This window comes from Mizuhopecten yessoensis, unplaced genomic scaffold, assembly GCF_002113885.1.
Source record: "Mizuhopecten yessoensis strain PY_sf001 unplaced genomic scaffold, ASM211388v2 scaffold10565, whole genome shotgun sequence".
In the NCBI taxonomy this organism is placed as follows: Eukaryota; Metazoa; Mollusca; class Bivalvia; order Pectinida; family Pectinidae; genus Mizuhopecten; species Mizuhopecten yessoensis.
The window spans coordinates 487,383-510,353 of NW_018408610.1; the positions used below are offsets into that span (position 1 = coordinate 487,383).

A 22,971-nucleotide genomic window follows, 5' to 3' on the forward strand; every position below is an offset into this window, starting at 1 on the left:
ACCCACTACTTCACGTCACAAGGAGCAAAGCTATGACCTCACAACTCTCGCCAGATATTTGCTATATGTAATAATTTCGAGCAAACACACTGGTAACAATGAATGAATCGACAATACATTTGCGACAATATTTCATCAGTTCATCAAAAATAATGTACTGAGTACTCATTTCATATTCCCGTCAGTTTTAGTTAGTAGCTTGATCTGAAATTTGTTCTCCGAATACAATGCTGTAAATCGCTTTTTTTTCACGAGAACATTATTGTTGCATTGATATGCAAGCAAAGTAATGTGCTTAATTTGATTTTTCGCGCATCTGAATTTCAAACTTAATCCTGGAAATATTTAAGTAGCATCCTCTCAATCACAAATTAAAAAACAAGCAAGCAAACTATTACCACATAGTTCAAGATATAAAGTTAACGCAAAAATTAAATAATTGACAGTATAAATGACTACCTTACACGTCCATTCAGATCTTTACCTCAGAAGCAATTGAATTCAACACATTATGACCATATTATATGCTGGAAATTGCATATCTATTAAGTCAATCAATTCTCAATCCCAAATTGTACTATCATACTTAATTATCTCCGAACAGTTTTTCTACAACATTTCCAGGTAATACACTGGTATCTGTGATGTCACTCTACTTCATCGGTATCTGAAAAAGTAATATATACCACACTGTAAGTTTCATTTGGTGATACATGATAAACTGTATCTGTCTGTTTTCGACCAATATTTCAACAACATTCGTTGAAACTCAAGTTAATTAACTTGATTAATGCGATGTAAGAAATGAACACTACCAATATTGAGTTGCAATTTAATAAAATATAAATGATTCAATATTAATGTATAATTCAACAAAGAAAAAACAAAAAGAAAAGCAATCATTTATAATTATTAGTCAAAGATGGTAATTGGTGATTGATACAAACATCATGACATTGTCATTGAAATTATTAGTATACAATGTATTATGTAAAATATATTTTTGAAATAAAAATAAACCCTTAAAATATCTGCGTTTTAATTTATCATTAAAAATGCGAGAGATTTACTGCAAAAGTTTTAATTTCGTAAAATACGTTAATCTGCGAGTTCATAGTTTCGCATAATTTATCGAAACATGCGTTGCAGTGCTATTTTGAAAGTTAAGGTACTGTGGGGTTATTTAAATACTTTTTACTTATTTAAACCGCTTCAGATGTGCATGGTATGAAAAGAAAAAGTGCCACGTAAACTAAGCTATTTCCAAAATTTTAATTTGTTTGAAAATCTTATTTCAAGGAAACTTATAGATTTCACAATAACATAGTACATTTACTATATCGTCAGAACAAAAAAACAACTAAAACGGGACTGAGGTTATACGAAAATAGGATACGGAACTACATGTTCCGAAAGTAATTGTTGCCGGTACGATATCGTGATACCCCTCAGGATGTTAAAATCAAAACAGGAAGAGTTATACTTACTCGTATGCATTGCTCATGAGCTGTTTCACCGCGTTTAGTTGGGAAGCAGAGCGAAATATCATATATGCATGTAATAAGATAATGTAATAACGAATAACTAAAAACTTGTTAATTTAGATTTCCGCTTGAGCATTTAGATACGAATGCTATTTTAAAATCCATTATTTATTTCATATTCTTTACATTAATATTATTAATTAAGGTTTATAACCAATAACATTATTGCATTAATTTGAATTACCGGCTGTAACGTGTTGACCATATCGTGAAATGGCTGATGCCCCATCTCTTGTCTCCTATTATATGATGGCGGCTTGGAATCGAGATCATCAACCTGAGGTGTAGTTTCTATGCTCTTTTCAGGACTCGACATGTTAGAGGGCTGGTACACCAATGCCTGAAATGAGTAATATTATAGGTGATTTAGTAAATATAAATACAGTTTCTGACGCACAAAAGTTGATAATGAGATTATTGTTTGGTGAAAATTATTCCAAGTGCCAATCTTCTTTCATGATATGGCTCTAGATTCCTTTTGTTTTGTTTTCGCTGAATTTTCTGTTATGTTGACATTACGCCTATCGGAGCTACATGTAGCTATGTTGGCGCTATTTGATTCACTTGAAATAATTGAATATACCACTATACATGTATTAAATTAAAATAAGGTAAACCTTTAGAATTATTGAAAAGATCTTTTGTCATTCGACGGATAGGACTCAAACTTAACATAATAACGCAATTTTGCTAAATTTAGTTACGTATCAGTAAGATTGTTCTAATTCAACTAAAGTGTATAAACATGTTGATTATTTGTAGAATGGATGAGTATCCGCAAACAGACTACAAATATAATGGGCGGTCAGGGCAATGCAATTTGGTAATGGTATCATCAAAAATAAGTAAACAACTGACCTTTGACCTACTTTTGGGATCGTTGAGCACCCTGTAGTACCTTCCTTCATCATAAGCAAGCTCATCCTCGTATATGTTATCCATGTCTGAGTGTTCTCCGTGGCAGTAGTTACCGCGTCCTTCTTGGCGTTGGTTACTTTTATTTGGGCGGTACGTCAGGTTAGTCTTCCCCATACCATCCATCGGCACGTTCTCGATCTCAGAGTTATTTTTCCTAGTCTCTTCAGGGTCGGACAGCTTTTCACTTTGAGAGTAAAAACAATGACCGGAAAAGAAATTAATGCATAACGAAAGCAAAAGGCGGTCGCACATTATGTAGGATATAGTAAACTAATGACAACGTATTCCACTCGTCTTAAGATTTTTGCATAGTCCCGCATATATTGTTTAAATTCCTTAAATTTTACTGAACGAGTCAGACAAAACAAATACCGACCTAACGTAATAATACACATGATTCAAAGCATTTCGAATCGGATAACACGTGTACCCTATCTTTAGTTCAACATATGACATGACAGTTCCATTATTGTTATTTTCTTTATAGAATAGACATTCTAAATAACAATTGGTTTTTTAAAATGTGCCCATGGACATGTCAGGACATATATGAACCTGAAATTGAACTTTCATTAGACAAAATTAGCTACCTTTAACGTACATATTGCTTTCGACGAACTGTATCTAAAAATTAGCCTGGGGCTATTTTTTTATAAATAACGTCTTATCACCAATAGCTGATATTTTAATAATTACTTTACAGCTTTTCCAATTCGTTTGTGTCTCCACCTAGCGCCCAGGAAGATAAAAAGTAGAAGAAAACAGGCGATGACAGCCCCTGCAGAGGCGCCTATGATAGCTGTGTTTTTCCCGCTGAAGAAAACCATTTCCTTCTCTTTGCACGTGTCACCTTTATAAACATACGTGGAATCTTCTCTGCATCTGTTCAAAGATACAACACGAGAATAAAGAATTAGAAATAAACCCGTTATTTGAAACACAAAACGATAAAACCAGTGAAAAAATATAAACAAAAGACAGATTTACATTTCGACCATTAAGACCAGAAGGTGTTTCATCGACGACAACTTCATTGTGAATAAAGTTCAAATCCAATTTAAGTCACGTGTTCAGAGAATAGGTGAATAACAATGAAACAATAAGGTACACTAATAAGTAAAACCATACCGACATTCGTATGGAAAAAGATACAAAGAATATCATTATGGTTATCATAGAAAGTCTGGATGGAGGAGCTACTCAGTCTGTCACATTGTTGCCTTATGGTGGGGAGGTAATGGTCACGACAGAAATTGCCTTTTCGTCATGTGACAACTGTTTGGTTTAAATGTGGATGCAAATGAAACGAAATGCATTCATCGATTGTTGTAGTCTGTGAGTGTATCATATTCTTTTCGACTTTTACTTTATACATGAAGTGAGGGAATTCTTATCTCACTAACCATACAAATTATATATACATGACTTGTGTGTATCTATAGATGAAATTCAGAAAAGAAAACCAAACTAAAATCAATTCTTAATAAATTAATAACGGATTATAAGAACCGATGTAGTGGCAATGATTCAGCAAGGTATATACTTATGAGAATAATAAAAACATCGACCTTATATCACGCAAAAAATCTTATACTTCTCTTTGGAATGATGATGACGACCATAAAACTTGGCATTATTCTTCATCAACTTTCATCTTTGGAAACCCTGTGTTGTAAGTTTGACAGTCGATAGTAAACAGCTTTTACGGAAATCATGAAATCCAGAACAAGCTCTTGAATAACAAATTAACTTGTAACATGTAGCGTATATGGAACTGCACTATTACATGTAGATATACGCCACTGTTCTCAGATTTCATCGTTGATTTGTCAATTACTATATCATTTTAACTTGTTTTACTACCGAGGATTTTGCTACCTTTGTTACATATCGAACAGGTGTTTGATATTACAGTGAACAATATCAGATCATCTTTCATATCAAAGTTTATACATTTGATTCAATTAACGATTTTGAGTTCTGCATGTAGACGACATATTGACAATAACATGTAATATATAGAATTGTATTAACGCAATCTTACCTGCATTTGACGTTTCCGTGTGTGTCCACAAAGCATTCTCCATTCTTTGAGCATGTGTTATTGGTATTACATTTATGGCTGCAAACAAACTTCCCTGTATCTTCCACACAGACTGTATCACTAGAGCAGTTGACTTGAAACGATTTGCATGGTTGAGTAAACACTGTTGTTGTTGCTGAAAATTAACAATATTTTCCGCTTAACATTAAAACAATGAACACATGGAATATTCACCTGCTTGGTCATACTTATGAAATATCATATAACCTAGCGTCAACATCCAAAAATGAACAAGAGGCCCAATGAGTCTGAATCGCTAACCTGTTATATATCTCACACTTGTAATCTTAAAAGTGGACTAGATACAGCTACAGGCAAAATATAAGTATTTGATTTAAACATATGACACCTGTGACCTTGAAAGTCAAACAAGGACATTAAGTTGAAAAGAGCTTATAGCCTTCATTCACAGCATCCTTCTTCCCAAAAATCATTACTCTGGACCTTTTGGTTATTCAGAACATTTCAAAATTTAAACATGTTTGATCCCTGTGACCTTGAATATGGGTCAACGTTTATTCATTTGTGCAAACTTGGTTGTCCTTCATCCCAGCATGTTAATGGCCAAATAACATCACTTAGGCCTTTTGGTTAATAAAGGAGAAGTTGTAGAAAGGTTTAAAAATATTTTACCCCTATGACCTTGATTAATAGTCAAGGTCATATATTTGAACAAACCCAGTAGCCCTTCATCTCAGCACACTAATGGCTTAATATTGACATCCTAGGCATTTTGATTATTGAGGAAACGTTGGTTGTTTACAAGTTTAAAACGGATTTGACCCCTGCGACCTTGAATATAGGTCAATGTTCAAACAGACAGTTACTTAATGATGTACAGTTATTTATTTGTAAATCGAGGCTTTTTAATCTCTATACGATCTAACCAGCCATGACCTTATACTTTATACTTTTATACTTTGCCATTCCTATTTCAATTATACTCCACAAATAAGTAACTTTAACTACTTTTCTATAAATGGTATTCTTCTACGGACATAGGAGTTTAAAGTTGAGCATGTTTGTTTGTTGTTGTTTGTTGTAAGATTTGTTCAATCTGTCTTGTTTTACAGTTTCGATCTTATACATTGAATTACACATAGACTAGCTATCTATTTTCATATAAAACTATAAGAACTTAACAGTTTTGGCGACTGTGACCTGTGCATATATTTGCACATGGACTTTTGGTCAATGTCTGCCAATATCTGTGTGATTTGTTGCTATATAGCTTATATACAATTGTAAAATGTTATAAAAATAAATAATACCTATGGAAGTGTTTTGTGTGTGATGTGAGAAGTGTGAATGTATTTGTATTTCAGTTATCTTAATTAAGAAGGAGTTACATCCCTTTAATATTTATTTTTATATAATGTTCATTTCAAAATTGATGTATCAATTAAATGAAATAAAAATAATAGAATCCGTTAATTTAGCCACCGCTGGAGAGAATTTATATAGGCTTTGCCTGTTATTCCATCCAATTGAATTGTATCAACTTTGTCAATAAAATTTGTTGAAATGAAAAATATAGGTCAATGTTATTCGTTTGAACAAACTTTGTAGCTCTTCATCCCAGCATGTTTCTGGCTAAATAACATTATTTAGGCCTTTTTAACGTATTTGATCCCTGCTACCATGAATATATAAAGGTCTTTCCTTTGAACAAAATTGTTAGCCCGTTATACTAACATGGTACTGGCCAAACATCATCATCTTTGGCCTTTTGGTTATAAAAGAAATTGTTTCTTACCAAATAACATCATGTAGGCCTTTTGGTTACTGAGAAGAAAGTGTTTAAATGTTTTAAACATATGTTACCCCTGTGACCTTGATTATAAGTCAATGTCATACGTTTAAACAAACCTGGTAGCCCTTCATCCCATCATACTATTGGCTTAATATAAACATGCTAGGCCTTTTGGTTATTTAGAGGGAGTTGTTAAAAGGTTTTAAGCACATTAGACCCCTGCTACCATGAATAAATGTCAAAGTCATTTGTTTGAACAAACTTGGTAACGCTTCATCCCAGCATGCTCCTGGCCAAATATCAACTCAGATCTTTTGGATATATAAAAGATGTTTAAATTGTTTTAACATAGTTGACACCTGTGACCTTGAAAATAGGTGAAAGTCATGTGTTTGAACGAACTTGGTAGCCCTTTATCCTAGCATGCTATTAACAAAATATCAACATCATTGGAATATTAGCTATTGAGGAGAAGTTGTTTAAATTTTTTAAATATATTTGACTACTGTGATCTTGAATATATTTCAATGCCATTCGTTTAAATAAACGTGGTATCCCTTTATACGAGCAGGTTACTGGCCAAATATCATCGTCCTTACCTATTTGGTTATTGAGGAGAAGTTGTTTAAATGTTTTAAACATATTTGACCTCTGCTACTTTGATAATATGCCAATGCCATTCGTTTGCACAAACTTTGTAGCCCTTCATCTCGGCATGCTTCTGGCCAAATATCATAATGTATGGCCTTTTGGTTATTGTGAAGAAAGTGTTTAAAGGTTTTAAACATATTTGACCACTGTGACTTGGAATATATGTCAAGGTCATACATTTGAACGGACGCGGTAGCCCTTCATCCCAGCATGCTATTGGCTAAATATTAACATCCTAGGCCTTTTGGTTAGAAAGCAAAAGTCGTTAAAAGGGTTTTAACATATTTGACCCCTGCTACCATGAATATATATCAAGGTCGTTCGTTTGAACAACATTGGTTGGCCTTTATACCAGCATGGTACCGGCCAAATATCACCATCCTAGCTCTTTTATTTATTGAGAGGAAGTTGTTTTAAACATATTTGACCCATGTGACCTTGAAAATGGGTGAAAGTCATTTGTTTGAACAAACTGTGTAGCCCTTTATCCTAGCATGCTATTAACAGAATATTAACATCATTGGACTTTTGGCTATGAAAAAAGAAGTTGTTTAAATGTTTTCAATATTGTTGATAGCTGTGATCTTGAATATATTTCAAGGCCATTCGTTTGAATAAACGTGGCTGCCTTTTATACAAGCATGTAACTAGCCAAATAACATCATTCTAAGCCTTTTGGTTATTGAGGAGAAGTTGTTTAAAGGTTTTAAACATATTCGACTTCTACGACCTTGAATATCTACAAATGCCATTCGTTTGAACACACTCTGGAGCCCTTCATCCTAGCATGCTTCTGGCCAAATATCATAATTGTAGGCCTTCTGGTTATTGAGAAAACAATGTTTAAAGGTTTTAAACATATTTGGCACCTGTGACCTTGATTTTGAGTCTATGACATACATTTGAACAAACCTGGTAACCCTTCATCCTATCATACTGTTCGCGAAATATCAACATACTGGGCCTTTTGATTATTGAGAGGAAGTTGTTTAAAGGTTTAAGCACATTTGACCCTTGCTGACATGAATGTTTGTTAAGATCATTTGTTTGAACAAACTTTGTAGCCCATCATCCTAGCAAGCTCCTGGTTATATATCATCCTTGGACTATTTGGTAATGTAGAAGTGTTCGTTTAAACTTGGTAGACCTTTATCCTAGTATGCTTTTAACAAAATATCATCATCCTAGGTCTTTTGGTATTGAGGAGAAGTTAAACATATTTGACCTATGCGACCTTGGTTATACGTCAATGCTATTCGTTTGAACAAACTTTGTAGCTCTTCATCCCAGCATGTTTCTTACCAAATAACATCATATAGGCCTTTTGGTTACTTAGAAGAAAGTGTTTAAAGGTTTTAAACAGATTTGACCCATGTGACCTTGAATTTACGTCAAGGTCATACATTTGAACAAATCTTGTAACCCTTCATCTCAGCATACTATTGGCTCAATATCAACATTTTAGGCCTTTTTGTTATTGATAAGAAGGATATGTTATCCCTGTGACCTTGAAAACACGTTAAGTTCATTCAGTTGAACAAACTTGGTAACCCTAAATCCCAGCATGTTACTGCGAAATATCATCATCCTAGGCCTCTTAATTATTGAGGAGAAGTTGGTTGTTTAAAGGTTTTAAACAGATTTGACCCCTGCGACCTTGAAAATATGCGAAGGTCATTCATTTGAAGTATTCCAGCTAATACTGGCCAAATATCATCATCCTTGACTTTTTGGTTTTTAGGAAGAAGTTGTTTAAAGTAAAAAGTTGACGCCGGGCGACGGACGACGGGCGATGGACGACGGACGACGGACGCCGCACCATAGCATGAGGTAACTTGCTCTTCGGGCAGGTGAACTAAAAACGAAATCAAAAGCTAATACGAAAAGAAGAAACCCAGAGAATTGATGCCATTTAAAAAAATATTCAGGCACAGAGGCGAAACCCTATACTCTTCTGGAAGAGAAAGCTCTTCTTGCGTCACTTGTAGCAGCATTTCCGTCAGAACAACTAGTCAGTGTGTTGATGCTTACCTTTTTGTATCTCCGATACTGATCTGTTAACTTCAATAGAAATCGTCCGACTTCCGATAGTAATCGTGTTGGGAAATGATTTCGTCGACTTCTCGAGGGATTGTTGTAAGAAGCTGATGTTTAACGGATCCGCGTTAGGTGCTGCATTAACAACAAGGTCAAATTTGCATCCTATTGAGCCTGGGCTTAAATATAAACAGAAAATACATGGTAACTTAAACTGAATCTCCTCAAGATGAAATCACATGTTTTTGCTAAATGTCATGCCAAATAAAAATATACGATAGTTTATATTTGTCATCGATAAGTGAATACTATAACTGTCCAGTAACTTGTATAATCTAAGGAGCTTTTATCTTTGAATTAAGTTCCTCTTTCAAAAATTACATCATTTATTAATCATTCTGTTACATCTGTTTAGAGTTCTCAGTGTATATTACCTAACTGATCTACTAATTAGCTGTTTTGTTCCTAAAATTGCCGATGAATACTTATACTTTATGAAAACTAATTTTAAAGCAAAATTTTCTGCAGTTATAGATGTGAAGAATTTTGTGCATTTGACAACTATCTAAATGATTATGACTTAACAAGTATACACTTTTGAAAAACACTCTTTGGATTTCTTTTCCAGTTTAACTGATCAATAACTTCTATTTAAACTCTAGTTACTTGCAGGTACGGAAGCCGGTTAGTGCCACATGAAGTAAAATTCGTTATGTCGTAGTTACGACTTAGTATGTTGTAAGTACGACATAGCTGTCTCATAATTACGAAATAATTGTCTCGTAATCAGGACTTAATTATATTGTAATCACGACTTGATATGTCGTAATTACGACATAGCTATCTCGTTATTACGATATAATTATCTCGTAATTAAAATTACTTCATGTGGCACAAACCGGCTTTCGTATAGGTGATATTGTTGATCAAGAGATATATTCCAGATACTAGTCTTCTTTACTAGCGTATTAGTTAAAAAATAATAAACATTTGTAGGGGTGCTGTCGCGTATTTCTATCTGCTTGTCAACTGTCTGTTAGGGTTCAAGCACTTTATAATGCGAGTGTATAAACATTTTGATTTTTTCTTGTTGACTGATATTTGTGACATCCTACAGTATTACTGTTCATGATCTTAACTTAAATCACATTCTACCTTAAATAAAACGCAATGAACAGAATAGCAAAAGCAGATAGATAGGTATTCATGTACTACTGTACATATGTACTTGTAGTATGAGGTACTACGTTTCTGAAAAGTGTTTAACTGAAAGTTTAACGGATATTTCACGTGCCAGGCAAACATGGCGCGTGCTTGGCCGATAAGGCGCGTGACTGGCGTAAATGGGTTAGACTGGGGCATGAACTATGCATAGCTTGCAGTAAAACACTTGAAAACATCTCAAACATTTATCATTGACAATTAAATGTATGATGGTTATGAATATTTGCAATAAATACTGTGTGTATGTATTGAAAGGAGAAGGCTTTTTGAATCTTTTTTGTTGTCTAAATGCAAGCGCACAGAAGTTTCTGAATATAAATGAAATGCGAAAATAACGATTGCCAAAAATATGAGGGTTATATCCATTATAAGAGTTCATTCCAAACGTCTTGCGGATACTGAAAAAAGGAATAGTTTGTCACTCATACAGAAATTTAACCAAATGAAAGAGCTTGCCATGATTGGAATGTCCAATATACATACACATGTATGCATTTTTTAAACAATTTTTAACCGTCACTTTTGTTATGTTTTATGCATATAATGGGACTAATAAGTAAGTCATTTTCTTCAAAAATAATTTCAAGGCAAATTGTGGATATGTAACTATAACCGTTAGTACCTGCATTATACAACACCAACAGAGCTATATATCCACATTTACTTACACATTACTGAGAGCGAATAACAACATTTGGAATAATTAACAGACGAAGTGTAGCAAACTCATTTTGTTGCTGACTAAGACTCCTTATTGAGAGTCAGCATTTCAGATCTTTAAAATCAAGAAAGTTAAAGATTATAGAAGCGTATGTCTACACTTACAAAAATTCCGTGATTTCAACACCTTTAAAACCATATGTGTCGTTGAAGAGCGCTGTGAGCTGTGCAAGAAAAGTAAATATAATCATTTTAGAATGAAACACAGATACATCATACAAACGTTTGATAGGGTAACTAATAGTATATGATATAAATATTAAACCATATTAATTGTATTGCATGTTTTCCATTTGTAATATATACAATGTACACCTTGTAACATGCCTGAACACTTTACAATGATAACATAGAGCATATGTCTCATAATATAGAATATATGGTGTAGTGTTCAACCATGGAGACGATCCTTTAGGGTCTGCTATTTGAAACCGAAAACGAGCCATTTCCTGGCCCTGACAGAGTGTCCTGTACGAAGCAACATAGTAAATATGAAAGATAAAAAAATACTCAACACATCTTACAAAACCCATAGCTCCTATTACTTTAAAAAATGTTCTCCTTTAATCAGCCCTATATAGGAATCCCATACAGAAATGTGACATTTCCACGTTCAAAAGGAATGCGCTTACGCATCAAAATACCCTCATTTAAATAAAAGAGATTTGTTTTCATCCAAAACTATCCTACTTGTAAATATGTATGAATGTAGCAAAGAAATGCAACACCAAACTTCTTGACCCCTACCGTGTACTCCTATATACATTAAAACAGCAAAGAAAATAAATAATAAAGTAAACAAACACGTAATTCGAACTCAAAATCAATTAATTTCATTATACAGTACAGGTATACAGCTAAAGTATTGCGCATTAACAGGTGCCAAATGACCAAAATAGTTTGGAATAAAAAACCTTTAACCTGCAAAAGACTGACCCCAAATTCGTGTCATATAATAAAGTATATGATCGGTATTGAAATAATGATGCAATTACTTTCCACAATTAAAAGGAACTACTATAATTACAAATAGGACACAGTTTGTAATCATTAAATATATATATTAGTATGACTTACTAATTTCTTAAAGGACTCTGAATATTTGATAAACATGTCCGAAGTCTTATTTTTCAAATCCTGAGAGAAGGTGTCGTTAACATACATTTGCAATGCTATGGATGGGTTTTTCAGACCTGAAATAAATAAATTACGATTTTAACACTCTTTAAGTGTGTTGTCATTATTAAATGTCAATTAGACAAAAACTGCAGAAACTATATATAACATTTCAATCATCATACAAAGCGATCATATAAATTAGTATAACGAACACTCTAAATGTAGATTAAGAAAACTATTTTGATCCAACTTATCTAATTCTCTGTATAAGCATGACGTTTTGTTGTAAGATAACATACTTTATACATTTCATTTTGATAAATACATAAATTGATAACAACCTGTCATAAAACCAATTACATGACTTATTTTGTACACACGTTATATAAAAAAAAGAAAAAAGTCAATATCTGTCGATATTTTCGATTTTAAGCCCGCCTGAGAAAATGTTGTTTTCATGATAATTGCAGCAAATCGTTACTATATGTTACGTTGGTTTCCATTTTATGAGAGAGTGACTGTCAGGTTCTCTGCTTTGTTTAATGCAGGTTTTTCACTAGTACTTCTTGGCGAAAAAGATTTCAAGAAACAAATGCAATTTATTTTTTATTGTTAAAATATATCAATACATTCCAAGGTCCTTTGAAAATATAATGTATCAAATACTTATTTATTTACGGTAAATACATTCCCCTCAATGCTATATTTGAAAATTGATATTCACGAGAAAAAGGATCGATATATGATTTTGGAAACTAGTAACGTGTAAAAGATCCAGCCAATAGGATCCTAAGAAATCTAAAGTATGTTCTTGTAACAACAGCCTTTTATTTTAAGTACCATGTTCAATATAACATATTACTATTGCGCCGGACTCATTAAAATACCACTATAACATATTTAACAATTGTAGCATTCACACTATTCAATGGATATTAACAATAACACCTACAACGTAATAGGATTGTGATGATGAATGGTGGCTTACCAGACGTCGTTGAAATGTTTGGGAGGAAATACGTCCGCTGGGATGTAGGCGGGGGATGATTTTCTTGTTTGTCGAATAAGGGTGACGTGATGAAAACCCGTGCAAACGATTTACTATCAGCGCGCAAGCATACATACAATACCAGCACTTCCAGTATAAGATAGGATTTTTGCACAATTTGAGTAAGGGACTTCTGTTATTTATTGCAAAAAAACGGACAAATCATCATGTTGATTTACTACAATAATTGAAGAATTGTACACTGTCGCAAATGTTGTTTTGCCAGAAGCCAATAGGGTTATCATATTAATATGTAAAATGAAATTTAGATCAACTAATTGTTTAAAATACAAGTGTTTAATTTTATTTTTTTTCTAGTACAGCAATACATATCTCAAAACGTTATATTAGACTTACCCCAGTTAGATTCATGAGATGGATATTTTGTTGGATGAGGCTTTAGTACAAAGGGAACAAATTTAAACAATTGTTTAAAAAATGCGCATGTATTGCATGTATTTTACATGAACGTTCGGCATGGTAAATATGTGTTTTGCATACAAAGTGGGGATGAAGGAGAAATATCCGTATTCCCGATTTCTGACATCACATAATATGTTATAGACAACCGTTCTAGAAATAATGAAATATGTACATATACAATTAGACCTGCTTCGGATACCACTGCTGTTTGAAATAGTCATATGAGACCATTTCTTTCTTATTCAAGTAACACAGTTTATAAATTTTGACACTTGTTGGCCTTCAAATGAAGTAAATACCAAATTACAAACACACCTGGTTTTTCTTGTCATAATCAACGTGTCACTTACCCCATTTTGGTTCATTTGAAGGATATAAAGTTGGCAGTGCTGTTGTCACTCCTGCATCTGGCGTGGTTTTAGGTGAACCTTCATCAGGAATTGGTGTACGAGCAGAGCCTCCTGCTGGTGTTGGTGTATTAGCAGAGCCTTTTGTGGGTGTCTGTGTGTAAGCAGAGCCTCCTGTGATGTAATGTGTGAAAGCATGTTAGAGTTTATGAATATGCTTAATGTAAAAAAGTAAACGTAGTGCTAAATGTGTTTTAATGAGAAAGTACGTTGTTTTTGTGGTTTTATTGGCAATAAGAACATGACATTGGTTTAGACTCTCGACCTATCGTTCTCGACTTTCAGAGAGGAATGAAATGTAATATCAAAATGAATACCTGTTACCAGTGCCTGTAATCCTTGTATAGCTAATTATTATTGTACTCTGTTTCCGCATATTTTAAGGGGTTGTCACGCCAGATTATCGTTCTTGTTAGTATTATTGTCTAGTGTAATGTCTGTATTTCAAGGAAAATGGAACAGAAATCAGCTTACCCGTTAACCGGTATGTATGCAATTTAAAATGCATATAAAAACAAATTACTTACCAATTCGGTCAATGTATTTGGGAATGTGGGGTCGCAAACATTATTTGTAAGTAAAGCATAGGGAATGAAAGGAAATTGTTTGGGTACGTGTAAAAACGCATGAAAGTTACATGGATTCGTTATAAATAAATGAAAAAGATTATAAGGCGTTTGTTGCAGCTAAAACAATCATAGTCATGTAAAATACATACATACATGATGAGAGCGTGTTCGTGAATCTATATACGATTGTACAATATATACCTATTGTTCATCGATACTATTAAAAATTGAATTCATTTAATAATTTTAGTATACATCTGCATATTGAAGGTAGTGAATTCGTGTGTTATATGCACATCTTATGTTAAAGTAATCAAAAAAGTTATATTTTTCTTCAGGTTCAGTTTTAATGTATAGAGTAACACGCAAGAAGATTTGCTATTTAAGAAGTTTAATCAATAAAAACATTTTTATTCTCTAGAAATTCTAACGGTCGAAGTGAACATTAGAATTGACAAAGACGCAATCAAATTAAATACCAATTTAATTAAAACAACGGAAATGTAATGCTTACCCTGTACATGAGACGGATATTTTGTTGGCTGATGTGTAGCTGAATGTTGGGTTGAATTATGTGATATTATTAGTGGCGGATTAGAGTTGAAAGACTCCCTACACCATTCCCTACAATCGATTTTAGTTCTTCTAGCTGTTGTCGCGTCTGTCTTTACAGATACTAAAGTTGTATTACTTGTAATATGTCTCCGTTTCCGTTTTGCAAGTGTCAATGATCCTGCCGCCGTTGTAAGTGATGCCGGTGATACTGCCGCCGGTGAAATTGATGCCGTTGGAGTTGTTGTCGATGTAGTTGTTGTCGGTATTGTTGATGTCGGTATTGTTGTGGTTGTTGAAGTTGTCGTCGGTGTAGTTGTTGTCGGTGTAGTTGTCGTTGTTATAGTTGTCGTCGGTTCAGTTGTCGTTGGTGTAGTGGTCGTCGATGTAGTTGTCGACTGTTTAGTTATCGCCGGTTCAGTTTTCGCTGTTGTAGTGGTCGTCGATGTAGTTGTCGTCGGTGTAGTTGTCGTCGATGTAGTTGTCGACGGTTTAGTTATCGCCGGTTCAGTTTTCACTGGTGTACTGGTCGTTGATGAAGTTGTCGTCGGTGTAGTGGTCGTCGGTGTAGTGGTCGTCGGTGTAGTGTTCGTCGGTGTAGTTGTCGTCGGTGTAGTTTTCGTCGGTGTAGTTGTCGGTGGTGTAGTTGTCGGCGGTGTAGTGGTCGTCGGTGTAGTTGTCGGCGGTGAAGTTGTCGTTGGTGTAGTGGTCGTTGGTGTAGTTGTCGTTGGTATAGTTGTCGTCGGTGTATTGGCCGTCGATGAAGTTGTCGGTGTAGTTTTCGTCGGTGTAGTTGTCGTTGGGGTAGTTGTCGTCGGTGTATTGGCCGTCGATGAAGTTGTCGGTGTAGTTTTCGTCGGTGTAGTTGTCGGTGGTGTAGTTGTCGGCGGTGTAGTGGTCGTCGGTGTAGTGGTCGGCGGTGTAGTTGTCGTCGGTGTAGTTGTCGACGGTTTAGTTATCGCCGGTTCAGTTTTCACTGGTGTACTGGTCGGTGATGAAGTTGTCGTCGGTGTAGTGGTCGTCGGTGTATTGGCCGTCGATGTAGTTGTCGGTGGAGTTGTCGTCGGTGTAGTTGTCGTCGGTGGAGTTGTCGTTGGTGTAGTTGTCGTCGGTGTATTGGCCGTCGGTGTAGTTGTCGGTGGTGTTCTCGTCGGTGTAGTTGTCAGTCTAGTTGTCGTCGGGGTAGTTGTCGTCGGTTTAGTAATCGTCGATTCAGTTGTCGGTGAAGTTGTCGTCGGTGTTGTTGTTGTCGGTTTAGTTGTCGTCGGTGTAGTGGTCGTCGATGAAGTTGTCGTCGGTGTAGTTGTCGTCGATGCAGTTGTCGACGGTTTAGTTATCGCCGGTTCAGTTTTCACTGGTGTACTGGTCGGTGATGAAGTTGTCGTCGGTGTAGTGGTCGTCGGTGTAGTTGTCGGCGGTGTAGTTGTCGTCGGTGTAGTTGTCGACGGTTTAGTTATCGCCGGTTCAGTTTTCACTGGTGTACTGGTCGGTGATGAAGTTGTCGTCGGTGTAGTGGTCGTCGGTGTAGTTGTCGGTGGTGTAGTTGTCGGCGGTGTAGTGGTCGTCGGTGTAGTGGTCGGCGGTGTAGTGGTCGGCGGTGTAGTTGTCGTCGGTGTAGTTGTCGACGGTTTAGTTATCGCCGGTTCAGTTTTCACTGGTGTACTGGTCGTTGATGAAGTTGTCGTCGGTGTAGTGGTCGTCGGTGTATTTGTCGTCGGTGTAGTGGTCGTCGGTGTATTTGTCGTCGGTGTAGTGGTCGTCGGTGTATTGGCCGTCGATGTAGTTGCCGGTGTAGTTTTCTTCGGTGTAGTTGTCGTTGGTGTAGTTGTCGGCGGTGTAGTGGTCGTCGGTGTAGTGGTCGTCGGTGTAGTGGTCGTCGGTGTATTGGCCGTCGATGTAGTTGTCGGTGTAGTTGTCGTCGGTGTAGTTGTCAGTCTAGTTGTCGTCGGTGTAGTTGTCGTCGGTTTAGTAATCGTCGATTCAGTTGTCGGTGAAGTTGTCGTCGGTGTTGTTGTTGTCGGTTCAGTTGTCGTCGGTGTAGTGGTCGTCGATGTAGTTGTCGTCGGTGTAGTTGTCGTCGGTTCAGTTGTCGTTGGTGTAGTGGTCATCGACGTAATTGTCGTCGGTGTAGTTGTCGTTGGTAATGTTTGTGTCGTTAAATTTGTCGTCGGTGATGTTGTGTTCGTTAAGGTAGTCGTCAGTGTAGTTGACATTGTTGGTGGTGTAGACGTGGTCGTTGAACTTGCTGGTTGTGTAGTTGTTGTCGTTGAAGCTATCCTCGTTTCACTTCCTGTTGTCCAATCACTGCAATTGCAGTAACCTTCTGAAAATAGATGTATGGAGCATGTACAGAATTGTCTAATCCAGGTTTTATTTTACTTTTATCATTTTACTAAATCAATGACTTAAATAGTTGGAAAATGAACAGCACTTTATCGTAATAATTAATTATTTCCAACAAAAGTGTATCAATCAATGCCATGGACATATATAGTGTACAATTCTGTTATATACACATGTGGCCTAATATAATAAGTATTACTAATTGTGTAAGCAGTAGGTATCCTTAAAACAAGTGTGCTACGTTTTACTTATAAATGAAAATATTGTACAAAAAATAATATATGTGTTGATTGGCACGAGAACAATGCGGTAAAGTTTATGACATCAAAATATCATTCAATTATTTCAATTCATTTGAAAATGAGAACCGAATAATTCATAATTTTGTAATGTCTTTGACCTTGGAAGTTTCCTCCAAAAAGTGCATAGTCCATTGTTTTAAAAGAAAATGTTAAGAATTTTAGACTGTGACATAGGACAGACCTCACGATGACCTCAAACATGTGACAGTTAACTAAATATGGGTAGCAAAGAGTATACATAAACATGATAAATTTCTCAAATACATTTCAGAACAATAATTTAAAAAAAAAAAAATGCCAAAAAAAAAAGGAAATGTGAACTCTAGAAGAATTTATGCTGTACATATCACTCTGAAATTCGTCCGTTATTAAGCAGGTTATCTTATTTTCAAGTTTAAGACATTTCTATTAGAAATGAACCGATTAAGAAATACATAACACGTCATTGTATTTAAATATAATTATTGGTTAAAACTGCACTGTTTATCCTCAGGACCTTTTTGTTATATGCCTATAAATGCTACAAACTAAATGAGTACTATATTGCCCATAGAGTAGGGGTTTCCAGCAGACATCTTCTGCTTCCTTTTAATACACGATGCAATAAACATCCTCAATTATATATATCATTTTCTATGACGTTACTTGTTTAAACGCTAATGTCCACATGGTGCTACAACCTTCCTCAGCGAATCTGTTTTAATAATTTATCCATTAATTCAGAGCTTTTTTTGTGTTTATTTTTACAAATATCATCATTCCCAAACATTTGAACAGGCATCATACATGTCGCCCTGTAACGAAATAAACATACTTACTAGACAGGTTTTATTTTTGTACCCAACATTCTCCCTCGCGCCCTCCAATTTTCACATTATATCGTAACCTATACATATATACATACTACAATCTTTCCTATCGATGTTATTTGTTATCTAAACATTTTGCCACAGAACTAAAAAACAAATCAATATACAAATAGATCATCAATTAAGTAGCAGTATGTTAGAAAGTCTGGAGAGGTGGAATGTCTTTCAGCAATCGTGTTATCAACGTATAATGGGGAGGCTGTGGTGAGTGAAATAACCATACACCGACGGAAAACACACAGAGCATTCCGAAGTTGAGTGGTAAATCAATGTTTAGATTCTGAGCTCATTCGTTGAGAGCAGAATGTTGATTTAATATCTATACGCCAAGATGTACATTTGTATAAGTTGCTAGTAACATAGAACTGTTTACTTAAATCACTTATTTTAGCATTATAAATTGTTCTGTGGAAAGATATATTGTATAAATATTCTAACCATGTTTTGCGAAAACATTCTTATTTTAACAGATAAAAAAACAAAATGCTAAGGTATCATTTTAACGTAAGTCGGTGCCTTTTTTACATCAATATTTTGATGCAACGGTACCATTTATAATCTTATTTTCGCATTATGATTCATTAACTGTACTTCTAAAATCAAAACAATACTTACAGATCAATCGATATAACATTGTTCCATCTATTCCGAGATTCTTAATGCATGCTTCATACTTACAGACTTTTTTACATTTAGTATTACAAAAGCTTTTTTTAAAATAAGTAAGCCAATAAGCAATGCAAACAAGTAACGATTGACAGCACCAAATGCCACTTTGACAGTTTAGGATCGATCAGTAATCGTTCCAAATCATAACATTTTGAGCCAAACAGGGTAAAGCTACGTTTTAACACTTCAAAATGTAAAAAATACATAATAATTCTATGAAGTAATAAACTACGCCATAAGGTAATTTCAAAATCAACCTCTTAATCTCATAGATTTTAGATAAAATCAATCGAAACTAAAGGAGATTATTGGCGAGTGCTTAATCAATTACATTATGAGAAAAAGCGAAAAAAAATATACAAAAGAGATAATTGTCACATTATGAAACAATGTGCTATGAAAACTGATTAAATTGTATTAGGATTACACTTACTACGTTTTATTAAAATATTGATGAAGTATTTTGATATGAATAATTGAGGTGGAAGGAAAAACTAATATTTCTCTGAGCTGACAACAGTTAATAAATTAGAATATCAAAATGCCAACGGGTATATATCAAGTTATAGGCTATACAAGTACCCAACAAAGGATACATACATAAGGCAGTTTGACAAAAAAAAACAAAGATTATATAAGCTTACCCAGATCTTCAATCGTTGTGGCTTCCGTGACAATCAAGACTACCAGGCCTACAACTTGAAACAAAATTGATTGATCTCATCCGTATCATGACATCATATAATCCAATAGCTGGGATTGTGTAATGAAGGGCAAACTTTTATGCTGAAACAAAACTTTAACAATTTCAGAATAGAATTGCAAGCTGAACACTTATAGCTGTTAAATGCATTGTCCATTGTTTACTGAAACAATAGCATTAGCCTAATACAGTAAAGGAAGGTATTACTTATGTATTACAGGGGAGAGTGACAATCTCCAATGTTAACAATGTATTTCTCTTGTTTGTTAATATCGATTCTTTCCTTGAAAGTATTTTTATGGGAACACGCAATATATATTGAGTCCGAGCGCTAACTTTGTATCAGTTGTGTCACTGACTGGTAGAAGATTAGTAGCTATTTCTGTTAACACAATGATGCTTTATTGTGCAAACTACCATACCTTCCAATTTGTTAGCTCTGATATGGAGGGAATTGTGATATTGGTTTTACATTTGTCTTAGTGATCACGTGGTGTTGTCATTACGTAAGTGTAACGCAGATTTTCAAAATAAAATGAATTGATAAATATATAGTAAAATATATAAGAAATATTTATAAACTTTAATATAGATCATACGGTTAATTTCCATGCTTCATATAAGGTTTATTGCATTGGTGGTTGCAAATGTCACACATGATTTACAGTTCGAAATCGAAAGAAGCAAGTTCTTATTGTAACGGGCATAGTTACAATAGTTTCCAATATATCCCCTGTAGTCACACATGATGCATCGAGAGGCTTTTGAAATGTCAAAATACATTTACATTATTTTTCTTAATAAAATCAGACATATAGAGGGACCGATCATATGGAGTTGCGTTAATATTTGGTCGGTATATGTTTTTTAGAATATGTCCGGAAACTGTTTGGCGAGAGGAAAATAGCAACAGGAAGAAAAAATGAAGAACATCAGTCATGTTTAGAAACGTACCAAGCAAATAGTTACCAAAGTTGTTTGAGGGACTTATTAAGTATTTAAAACATTACTTACACATAAAATACAGCATTGCACGAAGTTGACCTAAAAAGATAATAACAAAACTTAATTAGATTAAATCTACAATAAATATGGAGTATAATTATTCAACAACTTAATCATGACTCGCTAGCTATGGTTAAAACAACAATACTTAAGGCTGTAAAAGATGGTACCTGGTAATTAACAGTTAGCTGGTAACAGGTAAGACGGTTTTGTTTACAATTTATTTGCAAGTAAAGTACTTATATATGTATGACCGTATATCTACACACGTGTCGATTGAGGTCGTTTCAAAACAGTTTGTGTTCGTAATGTTTCCATTACTGCTGGATAATTAGATAACCATGTGTATATATTGACCCGCCATTCCTTAAATATATATATGTATACAAACCTAGATACCTATATCGAACAACTGTGCGATAGTTATCGCACAATTTTGCATATGCTATTAACGCACAGGTTTTCATCGTTTGCACATGGTGCACACACCGCACATCGTGTAACGTTGTGTGATCCCACAACTCTAGCTAGACATTCAGCATATCACCTCTTGGATACACATGTTCTTTTCTATATCCTACCCCAGAGAGGTGTGCGATATCCTTGCCTCACCCTAGTGTTTAGACGCAGTTATTCCCCAGTCATAACAATTGCATGACATGTCGTCATCAATACAATTATCTCACGTCATGATTGCATTAACGTCACTTCGAAAATACACTAAAGCAGTTGGGACAATGCTCCTTTTATGTATGAAATGATCGACAGTGTTAATAGAAATAACATTCACCCCTCGAGGTTTTATTGGGTATCTCAATCCTCGGCAGAAGATTCCTAAGCGAGTTTCATGATTTATAACTTAAGTTTCTCTTGTAGATGTTTGCCTTAACTCTCCCTGAAGTGGATAAAAGTTTCGACAAAACACTAGTATTCGTTAGAAATGAGACGAATACCGTCCATTAAGAAATGTTTTGTAAGACATTGAGTTCGAAAAGTTTTAATGTATAGGTGAAACTCTTATCCCTAAAGAGCATTATCGATTTATATCTTTTATATCGGTTGCCCTTTGCTTATAGTTTCCTCTGTTCCTTTTTGTGCTATGTTTCATTGCCTTTTATCTTTAAATAAAACATTTAATCTTACGAACTGTCACCTTGAGTACAGATGTAGCGAAATTGAACTCGTCATGATAAAGATAAAAATAAGTTACTTTTCATTGCGAAGTCCTCCCGGTCAGTTCTGTTAATGGTGTAATATTCCTCGGAAATCGACTAAAAACACAAATACCTGTGAAATTTACCACTCTGTACGACAGTCTTGTTCAGATAAACGTATCGTCAAGATTTTATGAATCATATCTGTACTTGTTCGTTCATCGTTATCGGAGAGTAAAGCTTCCTCGAGGTACAAAACAGGGGAAATATACCGTGATATTAGTATGTTTGTGCAAATGCAACAAAATGGGGAATTATTCTCAAGCTTTTATAAAATGTATACCAAGATATGAACAAAAAATTGAAAAAAGGTTATACTGATTATTGAACTAACTGTCTAAAATGTCGCTCTTACGGTAATGTAACATTGACAGTATACTACAATGCATTGTTGTATATATTATTTTCATATACATATAACGCCAATCATTAACAGTAAAACAAAATATATGCATGGTCCTATTTTTTGAATCAGCTAATTTTTCAATTGCACCTACAAATTAATTGTATTAATGAGTTAAAACAAGTTAGTAACCAAAAGCCTTAGATAATGTGAAGTAGTTGGCTAATTACCCGCATTTATCAATTTGTCTGCAATCCTGTGAGAATTATAGGAGAATAACTTTCCAAAGAAGGCAGTTTAATACTTATATTTCCGTTTTTTATTTAGGTTTTTCTTATATTTCCAACCTGTTATCGCATTTCAAAGTCAAATTTCGCGCTGTCTGCCAATGGGAGCTGTTCTTGTGACGTCACGAGTACACGCGACCGTTCCCGGCAAAACATATACTTCGTGG

General features: G+C 34.7%; 1 protein-coding gene across 1 annotated transcript; it reads right to left on the reverse strand.

Annotated features, from left to right (window-relative positions):
- Nucleotides 1-652: 652 nt before the first annotated feature.
- Nucleotides 653-22,280, reverse strand: LOC110461085 (mucin-2-like). The gene is made up of 14 exons (XM_021514370.1): nucleotides 22,171-22,280; nucleotides 20,970-20,999; nucleotides 19,897-19,950; nucleotides 16,744-17,392; nucleotides 15,032-16,317; nucleotides 13,892-14,062; nucleotides 12,029-12,144; nucleotides 11,057-11,115; nucleotides 9,002-9,186; nucleotides 4,507-4,681; nucleotides 3,159-3,344; nucleotides 2,403-2,646; nucleotides 1,729-1,884; nucleotides 653-667 (listed from the first exon to the last, which is right to left on the reverse strand). Exons 1-14 carry the CDS (start codon nucleotides 22,175-22,177, stop codon nucleotides 653-655), a joined length of 3,333 nt encoding a protein of 1,110 aa, XP_021370045.1. The 5' UTR covers nucleotides 22,178-22,280.
- Nucleotides 22,281-22,971: the final 691 nt, after the last annotated feature.